Raw genomic sequence first — 24,731 nt, 5'->3', positions numbered from 1 at the left:
TTTGTTAAATACAGTGCTTTAAGTTTGATTTCAATCTGACAAAGCAAAAGCAATTAAATGAAATGCACATAATTACAAAGCTTGTCTTTTGATTAAAAGATGAAATAATTATATCGCAAATAGGAAGAGCGATAATATGAGGAAAGGGGAAATAAAACATTTTTTATTTGAAATTAATTTTGAACGAGGGTAGAGTTTACATGTCAAGGTTACCCTTTACTACTATTCATTATGAAGAACTGGTAGAACTGCATTATTATATTTTTGAATGTTAGGGTTCTTAGTTGGGTGGGAAAGAACACTTGGACCTTGTAGATATGTGGAGGTCTGCTTCACCTCTGTAATCTGATCTTGTTTTGGCAGAACCAGGTTTTCCAAGGTTGCCTGATTCCTGGGTCACTACCTAGCACATCCTTAAGCCAGTTGTTCCCATAAGGGCCTCATAGGCCCACTCTAGACCAGAATAAGCAAATGAAGGGCTTGAATCATTAAATAAACTGAATGAAAGATTCTGGAAGCTGAATAAAACAAATATGTATAACACTGGATTCCAGAGCATTGTGAGAAACACTGCATGTCAGTGTCCAAAAATTAGTTTTATAGCTCTGACTCACCAAATGTGAAATGTATAGAAAACATTAATTCTAACACACTTTTTTAATGACTCCATATGTTTCTTTAGGTTGAACCCTACCTGCCCTATGAATACACCTGTGAGGGAATGCTGGAGCGAGTTCATGCCTACATACAGCACCAGGTTGGTGTTGGACCTGACTCCATGCATGATCCCAAAGACTAGACACAGTTGGTACAGTTTCAATATTGCGTACTTTGGGCGCATTTACATCAACTAATTCCTACAAATATATACCACATACAAACACATTTACAGTGTATATGTGAACGCCAATGTCTCCATAGTGTTTTGCAAAATTATTCAGACCCTAGACCAATTCTCCAATTAACCCTTTACACAGCCGCTACTCCTGTATGTTACGTAAATGTTTGTGTACCTTTAAAATAAGGGAAAAAAAAGTAAAAATCGTAGGAAGGTGATCAGGAATCGTCTATTCTGAGTTTTATGCACCTACTTGTGCGATGAACATCAGTGCATATAGCGGAAAGAAAGTTTACTTACATTTACATTTATTTATTTAGCAGGCGCTTTTCCCCAAAGAGACTTCCAATGGATACTATGTAGTGTTACCAGCCCACACACCTTTATTCACCAAGGTGATACTTAAGAATTACACATCTGCAACTATGTCTCTTTTTTTCCTAATGTAATACACAAATTGTATTTCTCTGAGATGTACGTTGCTTTGGAGAAAAGCGTCTGCTAAATGGATAAATGTAAATGTACTGAGCGAAATAAGAAACTTAAACACACACATTGTCTGAAACTGCTTGTTCCATACGGGGTCGTGGGGAGCCGGAGCCTAACCCAGCAACACAGGCCATAAGGCTGGAGGGGGAGGGGACACACCCAGGACAGGACGCCAGTCCATCACAAGGCACCCCAAGCAAGACTCGAACCCCAGATCCACCGGAGGGCAGGACCCGTGCCACCCCACTGCACCACTGTGCCCCCCGACTTAAACACAGAAACTTAAATATTACATTTTTTTAAAGTGGCAATTTTTTCATGCTACAAAATATTTTTAAGAGCAAAATGTGCTGTTTTTTAAGTATCCAGTCTCTCTGCTGTGGAGGTTCCAGATTGACACACACAAAAAAAACTCTTGCCATAATGACACAGTTGCCTTACAGTTGGCATCTACCTGTGAACCACTGAAGTAACCTTGATATTTTCTGGACAAAATCCCACTGTTAAAGATTCAATAGTTAGGCTCAGAATCTGAATCTGAGGATATTAAACTGAAGATATTAGATCACAATAAAAAAATATAAATTAGAGGAAAGGGTAAAAAATAAATATGCCAGTATTTGGATATTCCAGGGGGTGCTGTTCAATTATCAGGAATAAGAAGGTGCATCACACCAACCAGCCACTGAAGGAAGAAGGAAGACCGTACAGAGCAAAATTGCAGGGAATTACTGCAAGAGAACCTGCTTCAATTTCTGAAATAACTGAATAACTGAACTCTTTTAAGCAGGACAATGATCCCAAGCACAAGGTCAAAACATCACTATAAAGGCTTGAGACCAAACAGTGAATGTCCCATAATGGTCCTGTCAAGATTGTAATTCCAATCCCATTTAGAACCTGTGACACTATTTGAAAATCACTGTCAATAACCAACCTGAACAACCTGGAGCAAATTTGTCTTGAATCATAGTAAAAAAAATACAAATGGCAGTGGGCAAAGCTGGTATTTATTACTCCAAAACTTAAAACTGTTCCTGCAGTTGCAAAAAGTGGCTCTTTCAAGTATTAATGTGTGGGAATTGAATACTTACGCAAACAGGATATTTAAATTTTTCATTTTCTTTATAATTATCTTCTAACATGAAAAATATATACACACACACACACACACACACACATTTTCAGAACCGCTTGTCCCAGACGGGGTCACGGGGAACCGGAGCCTACCCGGCAACACAGGGCGTAAGGCCGGAGGGGGAAGGGGACACACCCAGGACAGGACGCCAATCCGCCGCAAGGCACCCCAAGTGGGATTCGAACCCCAGACCCACTGGAGAGCAGGACTGCGGTCCAACCCACTGCGCCACCGCACCCCCCTGTGAAAAATATATAATAAATAAATAATTATTTTTGAGTTTTAGTGTTTTGAAGCAAAATACTTCAGATGTACCATTTGGTTTCAGTGTACCATTTGTGATTCAGTAAGGTGATAGAATTAAGGGTTTAAATACTTTTTCAAGGGATGTAACGCACAAAGCATATGCCATATAACATGGTGTACTCACACAGACATCTATAATTCTCCAGCCATCTTATTCACAAGGTGAAGACACACCAGCTTTAACGCATACTTGTTTTCTTAAGTGTACACATGGTCACATACACAGTATATACATACACAAAAACTGCTACTTTGCCAACATTTGTCTTTGTCTGTCTTTTTCATTGCTCATGATACAGAGGAAGCACAAGCATGTTGTCCTTCATTTTGTGAACTGCTGAGGCATTGGATTGGTTTGTGTGTAATCTGACATGACCAAGTTCACTGTTGGGTCATGAAATCAAGCATAGGAGGCCTGAGGGTTGCCACGCCAACCGCTCCATGAGAGCTGTGTGATTGGAGGGCCATTTCATCAGGCGCAACATCCCCACATGTCCTCCCCGATGTCTGCCCATCTCCTCTGGCCAGCAAGCCAGCAGGTTACAGTTCACACAACAAGCTGGCCATTATCCCTTTGTCTGTTCTTTTCGACAACTGGCTTGGCAGATGTGGTTTTCAGCTCTCTCAGCAGTGCTGGGGGTCTGGGGGCAAGGCGGGCTAAATGCTAAAGCTGTTGTAATAAACAGGGCCAGAGACGCAGTGGATGGCGCATCAGAGAATGTTATTATTGCAGCAATATGAAAAGCCTTATTGGGGATTTGCTAAATCACCAGCTCCATATGCTGAAAATGGATCAAGCCCTACTTTACATTAGCTGCTGTGGTACATTTTCACTCCCTCCGGGTGCTGGGGGGACAACGAGAAAGCGTATATGCTGAATTTAACACGGTTTTTGCATGTTGTTTTTTCAAAGGATTTCTGTGCACCTGATATTCCACTCCCTCTGGCAAACTCCTCTAAAACAAGGTCAGGGAGCCCATCAGGGCCTTTCATTGCCCTACCTAATTCCACCGGCCTAGGCTGGTCCTCCAGTGTCAGTGCCCCACCATCCTGGCCACCCCTGAGTGCCCTGCAACTGTTCATCTCCAAGGAGGCCCAGTCATGTGTAGAGGCATGCCACCATGAAGGGCTGGTTTGCGAACCTACTTTCTTTCGCTTCATCAACACCAAGGAGGCCCTCAGTCGGTGAGCCTTCCACTTGTCCCAGCTGACACTGTCTCTTTTTTAGATAACTCCTCATGAAGCAATGTCTAACTAGCTTAAACTTGGATTATATTTGCAGGTTAAAAGGAGTTTCTAGAATCTATAACAAGGCTTGAGGTTTGTTTGTTTTCAAATGTTGTGATGAAGGGGCAGCAAGAGCGCTGCGATGGTTACTTTTGCATGGTGTGTTATCCATTTCTCCTCAGGTCGGAGGTGCAGTGTGAGGGGGTGGAGACCGAGATGAACCACATCTTCCCTGCTTTCTCCGTGGTACGCAAGGAATGTGGTCTGCAGAAGGAAGCGCTGCTGTTTAGCTGTGCTGGGTTGAGTGCCAAGTACCGGCGCCTCTGCCCCTGCCGCGATTTTCGCAAGGGTCAGGTGGCATTGTGCAAGGACTGCTTGTGACATACCACAGATCCCATGTCTACCCCCTCCCTCCCAAATTGGAGTCCTTGTCCAATCAGCTGCAGAGTTCAGACCTACCAGGTTGACGGCCAGCTCCGCGGTAATGTGTCGTCAACTGGAAGGCAGCAAGTATGGTGCCTCAGTACCACTCCTAAAGTCGCATAAGAGGATTTCCCATCTTAATTCCGTTCGACATTCCACCCAGTTGACAGAGGGGAGGCATTCCAACAGAATTTGAAAAGAAAATGATGATGATGGCTGTAATTTTTAGATGTGGTCCCCTGTTGATCGTCAAAATCCTCCCTGAGCTACCATAAAGAGGCACTCCAATAATTCCTGGCTTGGTCCTCAGCACTGTAGAATCCTTCCAAGGACCCCATGCTGCAAGGACTATGCAGGATTGATGAACGTTTGATGCCAAACCCGGTAAAATGAAATAATAATCTAAAAGTGTCAGTTGACAGAACTGAGCAGAAACTTCCTGCTCTAGTACATTCAGCAGTTGATTTGACGGATTCCTCTCATCAGCAGCTGCTCGCTGGGTCATTTGTTGCCAGGTGGAAGTTCTCCAGTTCTGAGCACAAAGTAATGAAGATCCTCGTGCTGAAACATCCTGACAATGTGCTGTTGAAACACTCTTCAGCCGTTGAGTGAGTACACTGTGAATTGTGGGAGGACAACTCATTGTGGCACAGGACCAGCGCATGAAATCAGCTCCACGTTGGATCTGGGCAGTTGGACTCCACGGGGGCCCTTCCTTCTCCCGGCATAAACGACAGCGTGTGTTAGAATGCCCTGGGTGATGACTGTGCTGCACTCACATCCGTACTGAACTGTGAAAGAGAATATTTTTGAAGTGAACGACTCAAACTGGACTTGAAAGTCTTTGTAAACAAATTTGTAAAGTTAATTACAATAAAAGAGAAAGTGAATAAACAACTTATTCCTGCTTTCGTGCTTTAATTTTTTTGCTTTTATTTTATTCTGTTTTCCAATGTTTGGTTTTCCCTTTTAGATGTTACTCTGTTCGGAGTCTTCTCCTGAGCTGAATCCCATCTGACTATAAACTCCCCTGGAAAGAAAACAGCCTTAACCAACACAGAGGGCCGTATAGCTGTCTATAATGTGACCGGTTGTTTTGTGTGTGCACTTTAGTGTGTCTTAATTTAATTCCATTAAAGGCAAATTGAGATAAGCAAGGCTAACTCCCAATGTTTATTGGATGTGGAAATGTTACATTTGCATAAGATGCTCTCTGTCTATTGTCTTTGCATCACTTCCAGTGAATTTTCAGACTTAGTCCAGGTGCCCTGTGAAAGGAACAGCAATGACAACGGTTGCACCGTGCAAGCATCAGAAGATTAATGTGAGCATGTAGCATAAATACAGGCTTACTTCTGGGATGTAGTTCGTATTACAAGGGATTTTTTGCAGTGCAGAGCAAAAGCTTGTAGCAAATTCTGTTCTTGACTTAGTGTAACGCTGCTGGAAAAGTGGGGCAGCTAAATCTGGAATGTTTATTTCGTTGCCATTTCTGTCCAGCACTTCTTTGGAATATAGAAGGCTGCAAAGTCAGTTGTTGGTTGTTAGTTAATTGTTCAAAGCACAACTATTTTAACTATACCTATTAGATTTTAATAAGTTGTTGATAATATTTTTTGACTGCAAGTGACTGACGTCCAATCCAGGGGGTGAACTTGAGTCCTTGTCTTTGTGTCGTGTGCTTCGGGGATAGGCTCCGGACCACTGCAACCCTGACCTTGAAACTTACTTACTAATATGGGGGTAAAATATTTTGATTGGATATAGGAATAATATGTTCAGTTTAAAAGAAAGGGGAGCAGCGTTAAATGAAAAATTCAGTGTTGCTTTTATTATCACATTTTACTTGTTACAACAATCAGGTATTTTGTAATATTACATATCAATTCATTTACTCTCCGCAAATTGGTATTAGACTATGCTTTTAATAATTGTGCAGCTGACATAGTATCAGCTTAGCCTACTAGCACATTCATCCTGAAATAAGTGGACTGAGATGTTTGCACGTTGTTCATATGCCCCTGACATCTACAGCCGTCATCAAGCATCTAAAATGTCTCACCGGCACTGGAAAAACACCTTTGAATATGCCAAGGTGAAAGCGGACAGCGGCACTGAGAGAGCGCACAAGCCATAATCCATTACAGGGGTAATTATTAGTTACGACCTCCATGGCCAAAACAAATGAGGGCTACGTACCCAGGGCGCCAAGGATGAGAGGCGAACAAGAAAAAGGGAAAGAAAATAACAGAAACCAGCTATTGGCTTTGACTGCTGTTGGTGCTATTTTTGCCTGGCCTCTTCAGCCAGGAAGGGGTCAAGTGGCTGTCACATCTACCACCAACTGTGGTAAACTGATGGGGTCACCATCCGTCCCAGCACCAATCTCCAGTCGTTACGACTTTGCCATGGGTTCCTTGCTAGTGGAAGTGGGCCAGTTATAACTCCTCCACAGTGCTTGTTTTTTCATGGATTAGCGTGGAAATCACTGAGGGTTGTAAGAGGCCCGAGTCTCTGGATTAAGGAATCTTGGCTCGGTTGTTATCGGCTACTTGGCTGCGTAGATGTGGAATGATAGATGTAGAATCCGGAGGTGCCGCTGCAGTGATTTTGGGGGAGGGACCATAACAGTAATTAATGGCTAAAAAAGCGTGGGGGGTCAAAGAAACTATAAATATGGCTTTTTCGGCAAACCGATACGAAAAATCATAAATCTGTGCTGCAGCAGTCGGTTTTGATTGTACATCACCTCTGGTTTATTCCAAATGTCGGCAGCCTTTTGTCGGCAGAGTGCAGAGGGCACCACAATCAGCGGGGGATTTTAAGGTCTTCCTGGCGTCAAGTTGGAGAGAAAATACCCTTTCTCATAATATATTATTGGTGTGGGGTTCACAGGTCAGCTTACGCATCATTGCGCTTTAATGGCGCGGAGGAGGAGCTTGAGAGTTTGCCTTCTGCAAAAAGCAATAGCGATGGGGACGTTTCTGTGTAGGATGCAGGGAGCCAAATAATCAGGCCTCTGTTCTGCTGCATCTCTGATTCATTCAAAATCTGAATTCAGTAAGATTAAATGTGAGTAACCATGTAAGTCTGTGTGGAACCAGCGTGAGCGGAGCAGTTCCGAATATAAGTCGGAGCTGAAGTAACTGTTTAATTTCGCAGGCTGCTATCTAAAAATGCATATTGGGGAAATAAAATGCAGCGGCTTCCCAAAGGGCTCGCAACGGTCAGGACCATCTCACCAGCTCAGCTTCGAGCACTCAGGCTGGAAACAACATGAACGGTTCTTCTGCATATTATGCAGCTTGTAGATATATAAGAAGTTCAATTGCATCACACCCGAGTCACCAAGTTTAATTCATGAATAGCATCAGTCTTATAATACCGGAGGGATTCTGGGAGGCGCCGTGCACCGTTGCTTTCCTCTTCGCTAAATTCTGGTACCTTGCAGATGAATATTCCAAGCCTGCATGTTTACAAAAAGGGTATCCTTTGTTTGCACCTCAGGATAAAAGTAATCAAACTTTGTAAACCATCCCTTTTGGCCTTGTTTGCGCATCCATAAAATTACGCCTTTTTTTTTAAAATTCCTTTCAAATCAGTGTCTTATCAAATTGTTGTTATTTTGTGTTGCTGTCATTCCCGAAGCAGGCGGGTGCTGTTCTAATTAACGGCATTCTTCCTCGGAGCATCGCCTGCCTGCCAGCGTGGCGCGGAGGAAACCGGAGCCTGGAATGAGATTTTCGGCTATTGATTTCTGTTTGTACGTGGCGAAGCTGCCAGCTGGGAGAGGCAAATCCTGGTTTGATCCTCCACGAAAATGTTACGGAGCCTCTTGTTTCGTATCCATTCCTCTGTCTTGCTTTTCTCTCTAATTTGCCTTTTTTTCTTTTTTTCTTCAAATTTCTGTTTTTAGCTTTGTTTTCCCTTGAGTTTAATTTTTCAGTTTTCCCAAGCTCTCTTGTTTTCTTATGAACCGAAATGTTTCCTCATTAGTTCTTGCAGCTATTTTTAGGTTGCATTGCTGGGACAGATGAATCAGATTTCCATGAATCAGTTTTCCATTCATCGTTAAGTTACACAGTGCCCATGTTGGCAGCTGTATTTTCACCCACCCAAGTATTTTTTTCACCTATTAATACCTTTGGCCAGTCCATGGTGAAATACACCATACATATACTGTATATATGCATTGTTTTCTCCAACTACACTGTTACTGCCATCCACATCAGACAGGCTCAGTTATTTGGGTCTTGTGGAGCCACAACCTTGTCACACAGACAGTTAATAGAGAACTGGCCCTGTAACTGTGGAGGTCACTTTCAATAACAGCTTCTGAAAAACAAACCTTTTCTTTTCAGGCTCCAAAATCCATCCATCCATCCAATTTCAACATCCGCTCGTCCTGGCAGGGTCAACCGGAGCCTATCCCAGAAGCACCGGACACAAGGCTGAGGGGAGTACGCCCTGGATGGGACACCAGGGTAAGCTGCAAAACGTAATGTAATCATTTTTTCATTAGAACAACTTCATTAATAATCCAATGGCTAGTTTTTATCAGACGGTGAAAATGCAAAAAAAGAACATCATTTCGAGATGAATCATTCATTTTGTACAAACATGCTGCTCCATAAATTTTGCATTGTCTCATAATGCGGAAGAATAATAACCTTTCCTGCTAATAAATGTTTTCATTGAAGAAGTTTTTTTTTTTCCAGTCTGAAACTACAAAATCGTGGCTGCATGTTTTTCTAAGGTATAGCTGAGGCATTCCTGTGTTTGTAAGAACTTCCACTCCCGTCTATTGAAGATGCAAATATACTGTATCTCAGCCAGAAGGCATCTGTACGGAAAACTAATCCATAAGGAGCAGAATGGAAAAAAAACGTTGAATATCCAGCATATCCAGTATTGCATTTCCCCGTTGTTTCACCTGCATTTGTCACAGGCACAAATAAGGTATGTAACAGCAGCCGGTTGCGGTTGTGCGCGGTTGGAATAAGGTGGGTTCTGTGAAGAACATACACACATTTTAATGGGGCTCCCAAACATCTGACATGTTCATGAATTGCAGATTTAGCCCGTGAATGCCTTCCCTCCTCCGTCTCATCAGCATTAAATAAAAGGACGGAGTCGGCACCACTCCACTCGGCAGGTAACAAAAAGCGTTGCATTCCCTGCAGGATGGAATCTCAAGGTCTAAGACAAAGGCGACGACTGGAGGCGACCGGCGCGCCGTCACTCCGCGCTTCAAAGTGTGCTTTTCTTCCGATACGATTAAAATTTCAGAAAGTCATTTTCATGCAACGGCACGTTTATCAAAGGAAAGGCCCAACTTTTTTGTGTGGGGAAGGTGCGGCGGCGCGGTGGAGTCGGCGACCACGGAAACTCGATGCGACGCTCCTCCGTTGTACCGCTGCTGCATTTCTCTCAGAAAAGAAAGCACGATGTATGTCGAATTCTTCTCTTCAGCATGACGCTTATTTTTTTTTTTTTTATCTCTGGTTTTATCTCATGCTTTTAAGTGAACTATAATTTTTGTACTCATTAACATTCCATTGGACCTTTAACTAGGTTTATTTGTACCCATCTCCAGAGCAGTACTGCGAAGTCCCTCCAGGGAATCGGCAATCAGCCCTCGGGATACAAATCAGCGTCCCGAACCCTCGTCATCCTCCGCCTCCATCCTTCCTTCGGCCGTAAGGATTCACATCATCGGCATCGCATTTTATGTCTTCTTACCTACGAAACAGGTGCTGTTAGGTGTTGAAACAGGATTAGGTGAGAGAGGTGTATCGGAGCCAGAAGGTCACGAGGACACGGCCCGAACGAGCCTTTATGTCGCGTCTGTCAGCACACTGTCAGGCTGTGTGCTCTGTCTGTCTGGGGATCGAGTGGCGCGTGTCCTCCCTTCCATCAGCCGCGGGGCGTCGACATCAAACGGCACGAGCAGCCGAGCGCAACGAAATTAACAAAGCGGCTGGACAGGAAAGAGAGGGATTTTTTTAAAAGGCTGCTTTTAGGGGACCGATGTTAATGATCAGCAAGGAGACGCCGTTGGTGCAGCCTGCGGAGGATGAAGAGGCCGTTTGATGATGACAGATATACTACTGCTCCTTTATTCAGCCCTCTGAACTGCTCATGTCTGTATCATCCTTGGACTTGTTTGCATTGTTTGACTCACAAAAGGAGCAGAACAACAAAGAGGGAGGCAGAGAGAATGCATGAGAGCTGGAGTATCGCAGCACCGATAACACGCCAGCGTTGAGCGCTCACTACAGCGCACCACCTGGCAACCCGGGAATCTGGCAACCTGCCCGCCGCACTGAAGCTCAGAGGGTGTTTAATTCCCCATTTAAAGTGGCTCCATGCGATGGTGGCCAAAGGAGCAAGGGATTATTAAAATCCAGTCGGCAGTTATTTCAGCAAGGTGCCGCGGGGCAGGGGTGCAAGTGTGACTGAGACTGGGGGGAGGGGGACGGGGGAGGGGGGTTGGGGCTGTGCGGCGGTAGTGCGGTAATAAGATGCCCTCAAATGACCAGGCAAGCTCTGCTTCATAAAAGTTTGAGTTGTTTTCTCGTGACTCGAGGTCTGCCAAGCTCCGCGATGGAGCCATGAGGACGCGAGGAAGAGGAGAGCCTTACCGGGGGATCCGGGGCTTCGCGGGGAGCGACACGCGCAGCCCCGTCGGGATTTACCGCAACCCGCGGTGTCTCTTACACACACGTGCCTGCAGCCGCTAACATGATGCAAAACGTACGCACATCCATCCATGGACCATGTGTAATTAATGAGCACGTTCGCCACCGGCTGGCAGCTTCCCTTCTCATAACTGTATTAAGTATCTCCGAGGGACAATGGCAGCGTTTCATTCGCATGCAAATAATCTGAAATGATAACAAGCTTTAAACTTTTTAATTGGTGCAGCAACAGATTTTGTTCCTGCCAATTAAGCAGAGCCGATGCACCCTTATACGGCCGACACCCGCCTTCGTCACGGGGCGCTTGTTTTATGCGCCGCGGACGGCCGCGCTGGCACCGGCACCGGCACCGGCACCGGCAGCGTTTATGTGCCGCGGTAGGCGGCGGAGTAAGTGATTCTCGACAGACTCCAGCAGCACGGCACAGCTTTGATCTCTGGATTCAGCGAGGAGTTTCTCTGAAGACGCGGCTGCCGCCTGCCTTGGGGACAAGGAGCACCTATAGGCGGGAGGCTTTTGGAGTCGAAACGAAATAGCTCTGCGCCGGTTATGGCGTGTTTACAGACAAATAACCCGAAAAAGATCTCTGCCGGAACTCCAGCACAGGTTGTGAAGTAATAGCCCCAGAAAACAGTGAAGTGTCAAAAGCAGGTAATTCATCAGCGCGAAAACCGAGGCGCCCTAGTTTTCATGTCCTCCGCAAAGGAAAGAGGCTTTTCTCTTGGCGTGCGTCTTTCTTGATGATGCGCGAGTCTTCCTTGCGCCGTCTTTTACGGCTCAAAGAACCGTTCTCTCGTTCGAACACCGGCTACTAACGCACACTCGGTCGGTAATCTGTCGTGAAATAACAAAAACACGATTTGGAAGGAAAACAAAAAGGGGCCTCCGTGTCACATGCTGTTGTAGGACAAGGGAAGCGCCGGCAAAACGGCTAGGAATCACTGCCTCCCGTTTCCCAGAAAGCCACCCGGGCCTGCATTGTCCCTCTAGTTTATCTGTTGGGTTGAGATAAACATGCAAAGCGGAGGATGTCCTGAGGAGCCGGTAGTGTAGAGGATTGTCTAATGTTTGTTCTGCTCTGGGATGCTCGTATTTCTTTACTTTAGGCTCTGATCGTACGTACAACCAGTTCCTCACAAGGAAATTGCATATTTATTGATTTCTTCATCTCCCCTTGCAAATCTTTGCAAATACTTATCTAGAAAAGGCCGGAATAATGCTCCGCCTGTTTCGCTGCGTGGCGAAAGCAGAGGCGGTTCTCCGATAGCCCAACCTTCTCCTCTGAGACTCGAGCAGGTGTCTTTCTGTATGCGCATTCTAGCTACCGGAATTGCCCACCTGTTTTTGGTGCATGTGACCCACCCTCATTTTAGGCCAAGAGCGAAATACCTGCCTGCCATGCAGAAGCAGCTGTAAAGGAAATGTCAACAGCAGGGCGTTTTGCAGATGCCATAAACATGGAATTTGAGCATTTAATTTGCTTTATTAAACTGAAAGTTATCTGGCATTGAATGAGTTAATTCTTTTAGTTGAGTTTATCTTAATTCTATTGGGAAACACATCTCTGCCTATCAAAAGCACCACATTCACAATGTGACTCATTTATATGTGGAATGTATTATAAATGTAAATATAGAGGATGTGGTCATGGTACACTATCGTTCAAAAATTTGGAATCGCCCAGAAATACCATGATTAAAATGATAAGTTCTTTGAAAAACATGAAAATTTCCAGGTGATTACAAACTCTTAGAACCCTAAAGTAACCCTAACCCTAGTGTACATGAACAAACATGCATACATTATTTACTTTACAATAACAGTTCAGTAATAAAGCGCGGAGGTTCTCGGTTCCGGCTCCGTTGTGGTGGAACGACCTTCCCCCCCCCCTCACTCAGAACTGCTGAAAACCTGTCTACATTCAAGAAGGGTCTGAAAACCCACCTTTTCCGGACTCACTTGGTATGGCGTAAAAGTTCACGCACCGTAACTTCATGATCATCCCCAGATAAGCCTTTACATAGCCGCTACTCCTGTATTATATGTAAATGTGTGTGAGTGACAGAGAGAGAGTGTTTCACTGATGTATGGATGAGTGACCCAGTGTAAGTAGTGTATCTAGCAGCGTAAGTCACCACGGTGAATAAGGTGTGCAGGCTGATAACACTACATATAGTTCCCTGGAAGTCTCTTTAGAGAAAAGCATCTGCTAAGTGAATAAATGTAAATGTTTGTGTACACTTTAAAAAAAAAAAGTTGTAGGAAGGTGATCAGGATTCATCTATCCAGAGTTTTGTGGACCTACTCGTGCGATGAACATCGGTGCATAAACCGGAAAGAAACAAACTAGGTTTACTTAAGAATCGCACGTCTGCGACTATGTCTCGCTTTCTCCTAATGTAATGCACGCATTGTATTTTCTATGAAATGTACGTCGCTTCGGAGAAAAGCGTCTGCTACATGAATAAATGTAAACGTCAACAGACTGAATTACTTATAAGTGGGAATGAAATGTAGGACCCATTCTGGTAGGAGAGCGGGACTGTAGGCCAGGGCATTTCTTTAAGTCTAAACTATATTATATGTATTTCATCATCGCTGCAGTTTGTTTCCACATTTCACAGTTCCTTTCAACATGCTTCTGTCAAGCCGCAGACCATTCTAAGCCTTTAAGATCTGAAAGATACAGAGAAATATGAGAGATCTGGGTCAACCTGATCAGAATCATATGAGTCTCTTGCTAGTTTTATGACGTGTTTATACTGATAACTACCCCATCCAAAAAGTAGATACTGTTACTGTTGAGATAAAACATTCACCAAATGGAAAAAAAAAAAAAAATCAGCTACTTCAGTATTAATACTGTGTGAAAGGGAAAACTTTTCACCGCTTTAACAGTGAGGCTGTAGCATAATACTTCACACTTTGGCAACTGGCCAACCTTGTGTACACCGGGATTTTGAAAATTGACATAATTTAACTATTGTCACAGCATGATGAATTAATGTTTTCGCACCATTCACAAAACACATTAATCTTACACCGCAGAAATGTTTTGGAAGTAATGTAAAGTAAAGGATTTGGGGTACAGCCCAACAGTTCTCTGGTATACAGTCGGTCGTGCGGTTTTAGTTTTTAAATTCCTTTTTCTCTGCATTTTTTCCCCATCTTGGAACATCAACAGAAATAAAACATCAAGAGTAAAGATCCACAGTTTATTAAAATCGCAAGACAAGAACTGAGATGCTAAAACCGAGTGCCACGCAGGCATGACGAATCTCTGACTGCTGTATCTTTCAATTTACATAAACCATTCCTCATCAACGGCCCGTAAAAGGATTAATTAATCAATTAATCAATTAACATTTAAGCAGCTGGAGATAATGACATACGTGACAGATTTTTTGTGTAATTTTCAGCGCGCATTTTCCATATGAATGGGATATGAAAATCATTTTCGGAGATCAAATTTAAAAACCGTTTTTCGTAACGAAGATCCATGTCGGGCCGGATCATCACACGCCGTCAAGAAACTGAACGAAACCTTTCCAACACCCAGCCTCACCATTTTGTTTATGTGCAGGCAGATTTCCTAAAAGATACCAGAGCTGAGGGAATTCATTCATTTTAATGAGGCTAATTCTGCCCATCAGTAACAGCGGAAGGTCAGAGCATCTGCTGAAATCGCTCTGTACAGCATCCGGCAAAGGAGCAACGTGAAGTTTATGTAAATGTTCATCGTTATCTGAAATCTTAATCCCAAGGTAAACAAGCGCAGGGGGAAAAAATATGTGGCGGAAAAGTTTTTTTTTTTTTTAGATCTGCCAAACTGATCGGCTCCAACTTGTTTCGATTTAATTCCGTACCCGGGGATTTGACCGGAAGCACACGGATATGAGCGGAGTCGTTTACCGCACCAGCTGGAACCTTCACACGCAGTCTCATACAATTCCTTACAACTTCTTGAGGTCTATGCATATGGTTTGAGTGAAGGTGTGAACAGGAGAGGGGAAGGAGAAGGGCTTCTCTGTCCAGGTGCCGTGCGGAGAGAAGGAGTACGAGAGCAAGCGCCACCCGGTCAGCGTTCATTTGAAAGGTTCTGATCGCCAAAACAAACTTTAAAAAAAAAAAAGAAAAATCCAACAGGTATCTCACTTCTGCCCTAAGAGTGTGTGGTTTAAATGCTCTACTGAACCAGCGAACCACTTCATGCCTGCTCACCTGAGCACAGCTTGTTTACATCAAGCTGTGACTCTACCGTGTTTCTTTCAGCGGCGCTATATCACACACGCACATCGTCTGAACCGCTTGTCCCGTACGGGGTCGCGGGGAGCCGGAGCCTAACCCGGCAACACGGGGCACGGGGCTGGAGGAGGCACGTCCAGGACGGGACGCCACTCCGTCACAAGGCACCCCAAGCGGGACTCGAACCCCAGGCCCACTGGAGAGCAGGACCCGGTCGGACCCACTGCACCACCGCACCCCCTCGTAGTGCTATATCTTACTGAAGAAAATCAGGGAGCCACTAGAAGACATTTCTTCTGAAGAAATTTAATTACATTATGGCTGAACCTTCCACTAATCGTCGCACAGCTGACATTCCGAGATCCTGTTGGCATCCCAGTGAAACCCGGTCCTTATTGACACCTAACTCACTCTTCTGGCTGAACCCCAGCGAGAGAAAAAAAAAAAAAAGGTCTCATTCAGTTCTGATTTGCTGTTTTTCTGTGCTCCCTATTTTTCTGTCTTCAAAAAATAAAACATTAACCAACACAGGCTAAATCAAAGATTATGACCAAGCCAAGCATTGAGTCAGTCGCTTGCCATAAATCTGACATTACCGCTACAAATCTGGACTATCAGCTCCATTGCCTTTTGATAAACTGCCATCTGGTCGCAGGATTTGCTATTTACGTCGCCTGTTTCACCGAGTTCTATTCCAACTGCCGTTAACATCCCGAAACGAAAATGACAGAGTCTCTTCCCTTTCCTAGCCTGAATTAATTACCTCCTTTATTGCCATGGTAGCATCACACATACTGTGCGCTTGATGGTTTTTATGTCAAACATCTGCAAAGACTGTGCCAAGAAAACCCTCCGCAGAAGTAAATACTTCCTTTTATTGAGAACAATAAAAGTGAAAGAGGAGAGTCACTCGAGGTTGGGGAGGCGAGGATCCCGTCTTATCAAAAGCTCTCAGATGGAAACCTGGAAGGCACCGCACAACGGACAGCTCATACACACACGTACGTTGCAGTTGTCAATGCTTGTTTGCTGCTTTATTGTGCCAGTGCAAGAATGCAGTGAACTTCTGAGCGAAGGCAGAATATGATTCATTTGCCCTTCCATGACTGGAGAGGCAATAGACCCGGTTATTAATAGTAGCCACGAGCACAGTGGTATGATCCTTCTTACATATTGCTGGGTGGGGGCTGGGACAGGACATGTCCCATAATAGCTGGAACAGGTTTCCAACGATTCCGTACCGTCACCAGATTGTGCAGTAGGCCGCATAACGATATAGCACTTATCACACCGTAAGGCATTCAGTGTTACAAGCTATTAATATCAAGCTGAAATGACCTGTGATTTGCTGGCGTAAGTGGTATGAAAAAATATTGTCCCAAAAGCCGGATGACCCACACCTGTAGCGCGCCGTCGGCGGGAGCGGCCGTAACTGCAGTCTCGGCCGTGATCGAGCGAGCATGAATTAGAGGCGTAACGTACAGCCGTACCTCACGCAATTCATTCCAAATTCGTTCACCCAATTAAGCGAATTCACGTTGTAAGGGAATTTCTAACGGGAAAAATGATCGGTTCTCAGATGAAAATATATCAGGTAAAATACATTGAGATACTAAAACGAAAGGTATTATGTATGACAACAATAACGTTACCAACGCCAATAACAAAATTTATTCCTACCTTGTAAATTAATGTTTTTTTTTCATTTATTCGTTCATGATTATTGATAACCACTTGTTCTAATGCAGCGTGGCCGTGGTTCAGAGCGTAGCCCTCAAACACAGGGTGTGAGGCAGGGTAGACCTTAGACAGACACACTTTGATAATTTAACACTTTGAAAATGTAGCAGATGGTTATGATTTAAAATTTGCTAGAACGCTTTCTATGTCACTCCGTGAAGAACATCAGGACACTATACCATTAGAGGTACTGTGTAGCGTTACTCGAAAACATTCAGTGCTGAATGATCTGCATTTTATTGCCAGATTTAGGCTTCATTTAGCCTTTATTTCTGCTGCTGTAACTAGTACTGGTGCTGCAAAAGCTGTTTTCATGATTTAGATAACCGAGTTAATACGTAGATGCTTTAGATGCATGTCGCTTATTTCTAAAAGGTAGCGCTGGATCCACCGTTTCAGCTGTGATTTGGATTTACCTTACTGATCGATGGTTGTGATTCCTCGATATTGTCTGCCGCGGTGTAAGGCATGCCTACAGTAGTTGGCGTTGTCCCGGAGAAGTGCGACCATGTTAATAAACTGCTTGTCGGAGTACGTTTCCTCATCCAGTGTCTGCATTGAAAGGCAGCAATCGAAGCCGCCCCATCATGGCATGTGACCCCGGCTTGCGCTCTTCTGGCCACCGTTTCCACACTAATGTACAGGTCAACACGGCACATTTAACGAGAAAATAGACACAATGACGCCTCTGAGGGACAAAAGCCTTTTGTGTTGGAGACAGTGGTAAGTGAGTGCTTATCACTGTGTGAAAATTTCTGATACAAGTTGCTGTACGGTCTAAAATACCTGGTTATGGAAGTGAAATGGGCAGAAATATGCTTGAACTGAACAATAAGGCCATTTTATGAAAAAGCCTATACATTTTTATGAGCCGTTGCGGAGGTTTTTCGTAGCACAAGACCCCCTTGTGTACGGATGGGATGAAGGTATTTAAATAACTTTTTTTCCGCTGTTTTTCCCTGAAGAGGAGTTCTAGGTCACGCGAGGATCCGCTGAACACCGATATAAATTCAATTTGCACAGATTACATTGAATTGCTGCTATGGGTTTTTGTGTACATTTGTATGAGTAACTTCAAAAATGGAAAAGAGGATGTACATAAAAAATATATGAAAGCGCGACAATCTGTTGGCTCTATATTGCATCCATTGTGCATCACTTAGCTGTTTTTTATTAGTAACTGTTATTTTGTTGATGCCTTTTTCCAAAGCGACTTTCAACATTATGTTTGTACACTAAGATACTTACAGCTGTTTACAACTAGGTAATTTTTACCGCATCAATTCCAGGGAAATAAGTTATTCAGCAATATAAGCAGGGATTTGACGCAGGCTCCTTAGAATGCAAGGCGATGGCTCTGACCACTACACTACCCCCTGGCTTTGTAAAGGCCTCATTGTTCATTTTAGCTGATCGCTTTTCCTGCAATTTACATTTACACGTATGCATTTTGCGGACGCTTGTCTTCACAGCGACCAAAAATCATTCATCCATTCATATACACACACACACACACTGCCTAAAACCTCTTCTCCCAAGGGGGGGTTGTGGCGAGCCGGACCCTAACCCGGCAACTCAGGGCGTAAGGCCGGAGGGGGAGGGGACACACCCAGGATGGGACGCCAGTCCATCGCAAGGCACCCCAAGCGGGACTCGAACCCCAGACCCACCAGAAAACAGGACCCAGCCAAACTCGTTGCACCACCGCACCCCCCCTCCATTCATACAGCTGGTTCATTTTTATTGGAGCGATTTGAGATAAGTTCCTTGCTCAAGGGTACTACAGCAAATGCTTGCAGCTCAACTTTTCTTTAACAACTTCATGAGCCAGTGGAGAAGAACCTGTTCATAAAGGCTACCCACTTTCCGTTTACTGCAGAATGTTGTCACGTACTATAAAAACGTAACAGATTTTATAAGAAGCAGTTCCTACCAAATGCAAGTAAAGCTAAGGTAAACAACATCTGGGATTAATTGTGCAGAATCAGCATCCACGTTGCCACAAACATCACAAACTGCTCACTTAGCATTTTTTAATTGAACACCTCTCATTATATTCATATCTAATTACTAATTAGTTTATAATCAATGGGTGCTCCAGTTTAGCAGCTGCTTTCTGAACAGTTTCTCCCCTTACATGGCCTATACAGTAACAGCCTGGAGCTGTAAAAGAAAACAATCTCTTTTTCGCTTTACACTTTCAGCAAAAAGCCTTACATATACTAAGGTTTTTTTTATTTTAATCAGTTCATACAGCAGACTGTTTTTGTTGGAAAAACTCGAGCGAAATTACATTATTTAAGGTCACAACACCTATGATCTGGGCAAACAGCCTTACAGTCCCAAATCCAGACCCTTACAGTTAACACAAGTGCTGCATTTAGAAGAGATTGTGCTGAAATTTGATAACACTGTTGGTCATTCTTTTAAACCACTCTATCTCATTTTTTCGAGCCCAACACAGAAGCTTGGAGAGCTCTAAGTTTGTCACGCACCTTGATTTGTAGGATGGTCACGGTTTTTAAAATTTTTTTAACGCTTTTAAATTAAAAGTAATCTGCACAGAGTAGAGAAAATATACATACTTGGTCAAGAAAAGAAAACCACACAAAGCACACGTGCAATCCGGGCCACTGCAAATGGCACGGTAAACTATGTACTTCGTTTGGTCCTTTCCTTGCGTCCTCACTTGTTTGGCTGTTCTGTTATTGCATGTCATTTTCTTGCCATCCTGGGTCTCCGAGGAACAGATCACAAAGAGCTTTGATGGCAGCCGTCTAGACTCAGCAACAAGTTGGAAGAAAAATCAATGTCGAGTCCGTATCAAGGTGCATCGTGCAGGAAAGTCACGGCTCCCTAATCAATCGGATCTGTTCATTTTCTCAGGAAGGTGACGAACTGTGAGTTTATAAGGTGATCGTCTAGTAAGTCTGTTCTCATCTCATCACACATGGCTGTTGACCACCGGGAGATTCCTTCTTCATCATAGGAAACAGAAGGGCTGTGTGGCCACATGATGGTAACAGGCTGGTTTTCTTCTATCAAGATCAACCATATTATATATATATACACACACACACACACACACACACACACAAATAGCTCCCGATGTGCAATATGTAAGAAGGCTCATACCACTGTGCTCATAGCTACTATTAATAAGCAGGTCAACTAACAATGGCAAACTAGTTCAGTTGTAATTTTCATACTGTGAAAAACAAAGGCCAAATGTTGACTTGTAACATCTGATTACAGTATTGTAACGTGATATGTTTTGTTAATATCAACATGATATCATAAATTATAATATGGATTAACAAATCCGGCATCCCACTTACACCTTTGTATGTATGTGTTACACCGGCTTCCTTCTTCGTGCACTTTAGTGCGAAATTACTTGAAAGAGTATTTGAAAAGCATACCAGTTTGTGCCACAATGAATTGTGTAGAATTTTTGCTAGGAATGTGTTGATTATTACTTTTCAACACAAAGCTGAATCACTGAGATCTAATTTTGTTTTTCTGCAATAATTTTCTACTGTATTTACTGAGGGTCTTTGAATATTTGCCCATCAAGAGTAATTCACTAATTTTCTCTAACTGCTTGTCCTGGTCAGGGTCACTGTGGTTTGGAGCCTATCCCAGAATCAATGGGCACCGGGCTGGAGGGGTTCACCCTGGGCACTATGCCAGTCCATTGCAGCACCCAGAGGAAACCTACACAGCCATGAGGAGAAGATCCAAACTCCCCACAGACTGGGCCAGATTGGATCCTACTGTATGCCTGAACAGCCCGGGTGTTATAAGGCAGCAGTGCTTCCCGCTGCACCACCATGCCACCCAGCAAGAGTAATAAGAAGGTAAATTTATGTTTCCTCATTGTACAAGTTTAAAAAGTTTATCAACAATTAGGGAATGAAACATTTATTTTCATTTCAGTTCTTAACTGTGCAATTTTGTTGTATTACTTAGATCAAATGATGGTATTTGGTGAATAAGAAATTGCTCAAGATTTTTATCAAAGTATTCAAAGTGAGCAGGAAATGCCTGTTGGGGTTAGCTGCATTTTCCCTTAATCTTCAGCGTAGCTGCTTAGCACAAGATAAAGGGATTAACGGCAAAATAAAATAGAAAACGTGTGCATATTATTTTTTATTCTTGACCCGCATTGGTTCTTTGTAACGTACTTTATTCTTTCTTTTATTTGCACAGTGCGTCGTGAATAGCAATCCAGCAATTCTGCTTAAGCCGTTCCTTTCGAATCCAGCTGTTCCTCATGAGCGGTCACATAGCTAATTTCTGTGCCTGACCTCATTTTACCACTTTGCTGCTCAGAAATTCATACCCCATCCAACAAACAGCACCTGGTGGAATATGTCCTGTATTTCTCGGTGTAAGGTCATTTTTCATTTCAGCTCCGGGAGACTTTTATAACATCATAGCCAAGCAGAGGCCACGGCAAGACTCTGCCCACTCCTGCAGCTGCTCAGCAATACAAATGCAGTTTGCAGGCCCGTGTGCCGCCTACCCACGCGGTTCCCCAGGCACGCACGAGCGGTTTCTGGCACGTACTCCATCTGGCTATTCCGAGCCCTTCGCCAATTCCAGGTCCGTGCACAGTGGCGTGCCACGTGCCGACCGACAAAGCACATAAACGCTGCCTTTTCTCCTTCCGCATGTACTGGAGGAGAATCTGTGCTCTGGCGAGTCGTGCAAAGGGGTCTCCCGTTCTGCCAAGCGCCGATCCGTAGCGTTCCTCTATCAGCGCACGAAAGCCAAGCGCTCTGTGAGCGGAGCTCTAATGATTTCCTCCCGGCCCCGCAGTCCTGTCTCTCCATATCCCTAGGCCCTCGTGCCTTCGTGCGTTTCATTTGCAGTAACGGGCTAGTCTGGCTGCCCTGCGATCGGCCCAATGATCAGCAGCATAAGTTCATTTTGCTCCTCAATCCGAATTTAATTTCCTTCCGCGGGTTAATTGGTTGACCCTCTGAACTCGAACTTGCCCGTTGGAGAGCTTCTCCTCGCGAAAAGGGATTGGTATCATTTCCTCTGAGGAAATTGAACGTGGCTCGTGAGTATGAGGTGGTAATATTTTTCGTCCGCTGACCCACGGGCGTGCATGCCTTTGCGTTCATCTTCACCCGATTATCAGAGCTGCGCTGATGTTTCCCGATTTTTTTGATCTTGTTATGCCAAACTGTTCCTTGTCTCATCTACGTACACGGCTTCAAGTTTTAACACTTGCTAGGTGCTGGTTCTGAAAACAAAATGTAGGGATCTGCAAGTTTTGCTTGAACGTGGAAAGAAAAAGTGTCGCATCATCAGTTACAGTCAGCGGCAGATTTAGAAACTTAGCTTGATAGATAGAAAGGTGTAATTGCTTGCGTTTTCTCCCGGTCTTTTGAATAGTTTGCTAATCCGAGAACGATTCTGTTATTATAGTATTGAGCGTCATTTCGGTTTCACTGTGTATCGTACTTATCGCAGCAATGGGCGGCTTTATGATCTCACCCTCACGACTGGTGTCACTGCACCCGTTGCTCACTTGACTCTTGCCAGTGTCCATTTTTCTATTCTCTTTTCTAAGCCAAGGTTGAGTGGCATCATCATCATCATCATCATCATCATTCTTTCTGCAAATTGCCGCAAATATTACAGGTTGAGCCGACCTGCTCTAAGAATCCTGTTCAGTGTAACGAGTGATTTAGAATAAATTGTGCCACAAAACTACAGCACTCCACAGTCTCCTTTTGTCTGATGGGTGGGACGGCTCAGCCCCGGACAGGGCTAGAACTGCCTTGTCTCCACTTGTACGCACCCAGAGAACACAGAAACTCGTGTCACCTTTACTCCCATTTTCATTCACGCTCACTCACATGAAAACACGATGTAAATGTAAAATACGTGGAGAAAAAGTATATTCCAGATGGTGAAGGGGACGCTATAGCAAGAGCATTTGATGCGGGCCTAGAGATGCAGGCCTTGAAGAAGAACCAAGAGAAATGGCATGGCTGTATATGACTGTGATGCCACCAGGAGCTGCAGTCTGCCACCTGGAGGTTCCCACAATGTCCCGATACCCATACTCATAAATCTCATAATATTTATCTCATTGATAAAACCATTTGGATCCAACGCAGCCTGACCTGCCGGCTGGAAAGTGATCCAGTCAGTTAATATTTGTACATCGAAAAGCCTGGAAATGTTATTTTCCGTTCAAAAAGTGATGCCCATTAATCCATTGAGAGGTGGGAAATGAATTAGAGACCCCATGAGTACTAGTGTACCCAAAGCGGCACCTTTGCCATAGAATGGACTGTCGCCAAGCCTCTCGCAGAAATTGTTCAGCCTCGTCAAACCTGTCCAGACTAGACCAAGTTATTGTCTGGACATCTAAAGCAAGTCAGAATGAGTCTGACATGACTCACTGTCTAACTAGATTGCATACATACTGCTCTATTAGCTGCTGACAACAAATATTTTACTGATGCTATCCACACACCTTTGCATTTGCTTGCTCATTTCACAGTGTAACGTGGCCCCAACCGTAAACCCAGTGCAGGTTTCGCATTACTTTTTGCCAAACAAGTCATAATAGGATACATCTTGAGCCTTGTAATGCTAGATAATTGAAAGTTGCCTAACTTATTTTTATTTCGTTACCTTTTTGGTGAAGTTTCCCTTTGGATTTGCTTCCAATCTTGTCTGCGTTATTGAAAATCCCCAGAAAGCTCATAGACTGGGCTGTAGTGTCCTCAATAATGGAGAAAATCTTGTGCAAATGATGCAGAGCTGGTGATGGCTCCCTTCTGCATACTTTATGAACACAGCTCTTTTCTTTTGTTGCTCTAGCTGGAGCCACTGATGTGAAAGCGCATGGCGAGCCCTGTGCTGCGCTTCTGTGGGCTTGTCTTTTACTTAGAGCTTTGCAAGTCCCTGTTGTTCATCCTGGACAAAATTGGGCCCCGTGTAGATGACAAGCGGGCAGAGGAATATAAATGACGCGGCGGCATTTTTTTATAGAGCTTGTGAAAGCCGAAGATGATATCATGGCATTGTGAGGCCCCACCGCAAAAACGATTTAAAGTTGGTACCATTATCCAGGCTATAATAGGAACCCTTGGGCATTTGTCTTGCAGCTTGCATGGTTATTGGTGGCACGCCGATACTGCACTGTGTCAGAGTTTGCTCTTCAGAGAAAACCAAGATTAACTAGGGGTTACCGAGTTGACCAGGCTCTTCTGTAAATCCCACGTTATTACATTTCATTGTTCAAGGAAGGAAGCCTATCCATTAGCCAAGCTGCCAGAAGAGCCAATGTGATTTTGTAATTTATTACACTATTCATATAAAAGGAGGGAACATCAACTCAAAGCAGACTGGGAATGCAAACTCAGAAGCTAATGAAATTTTCAACTTTTTTCTTCTATCACGGTTACGATCTTCCTAAAAGTGGGTCGCAAAACGGCGCGCTCAAACAAATTCTTTTATTGTCTCCTGTCGCTATCTTCACGGAGCTCTTTCCATGTTGGAGCGATAGTGCGGCATGAAAGTTCACTTTTATCAAAGCAGAACCTTCTCCTCATGCGTTTTGCCCTAGAAGGAATTCCGGCTCAGATCGCTT

General features: G+C 44.0%; 1 protein-coding gene across 1 annotated transcript in view; it reads left to right on the top strand.

Annotated features, from left to right (window-relative positions):
• Window positions 1–5,235, top strand: part of mgat5b (alpha-1,6-mannosylglycoprotein 6-beta-N-acetylglucosaminyltransferase B) — a 92,138-nt gene extending 86,903 nt beyond the window's left edge. Inside the window, exons 17-19 of the mRNA XM_018761611.1 lie at window positions 683–757; window positions 3,685–3,956; window positions 4,181–5,235. Coding sequence (XP_018617127.1) covers window positions 683–757; window positions 3,685–3,956; window positions 4,181–4,379 — 546 coding nt within the window. The 3' untranslated portion in view covers window positions 4,380–5,235. The remainder of the gene's footprint in view (window positions 1–682; window positions 758–3,684; window positions 3,957–4,180) is intronic.
• Window positions 5,236–24,731: the final 19,496 nt, after the last annotated feature.

Source organism: Scleropages formosus, chromosome 20 (genome assembly GCF_900964775.1).
Source record: "Scleropages formosus chromosome 20, fSclFor1.1, whole genome shotgun sequence".
Lineage (NCBI taxonomy): Eukaryota > Metazoa > Chordata > Actinopteri > Osteoglossiformes > Osteoglossidae > Scleropages > Scleropages formosus.
This window is presented reverse-complemented; position numbering and strand designations above follow the sequence as displayed.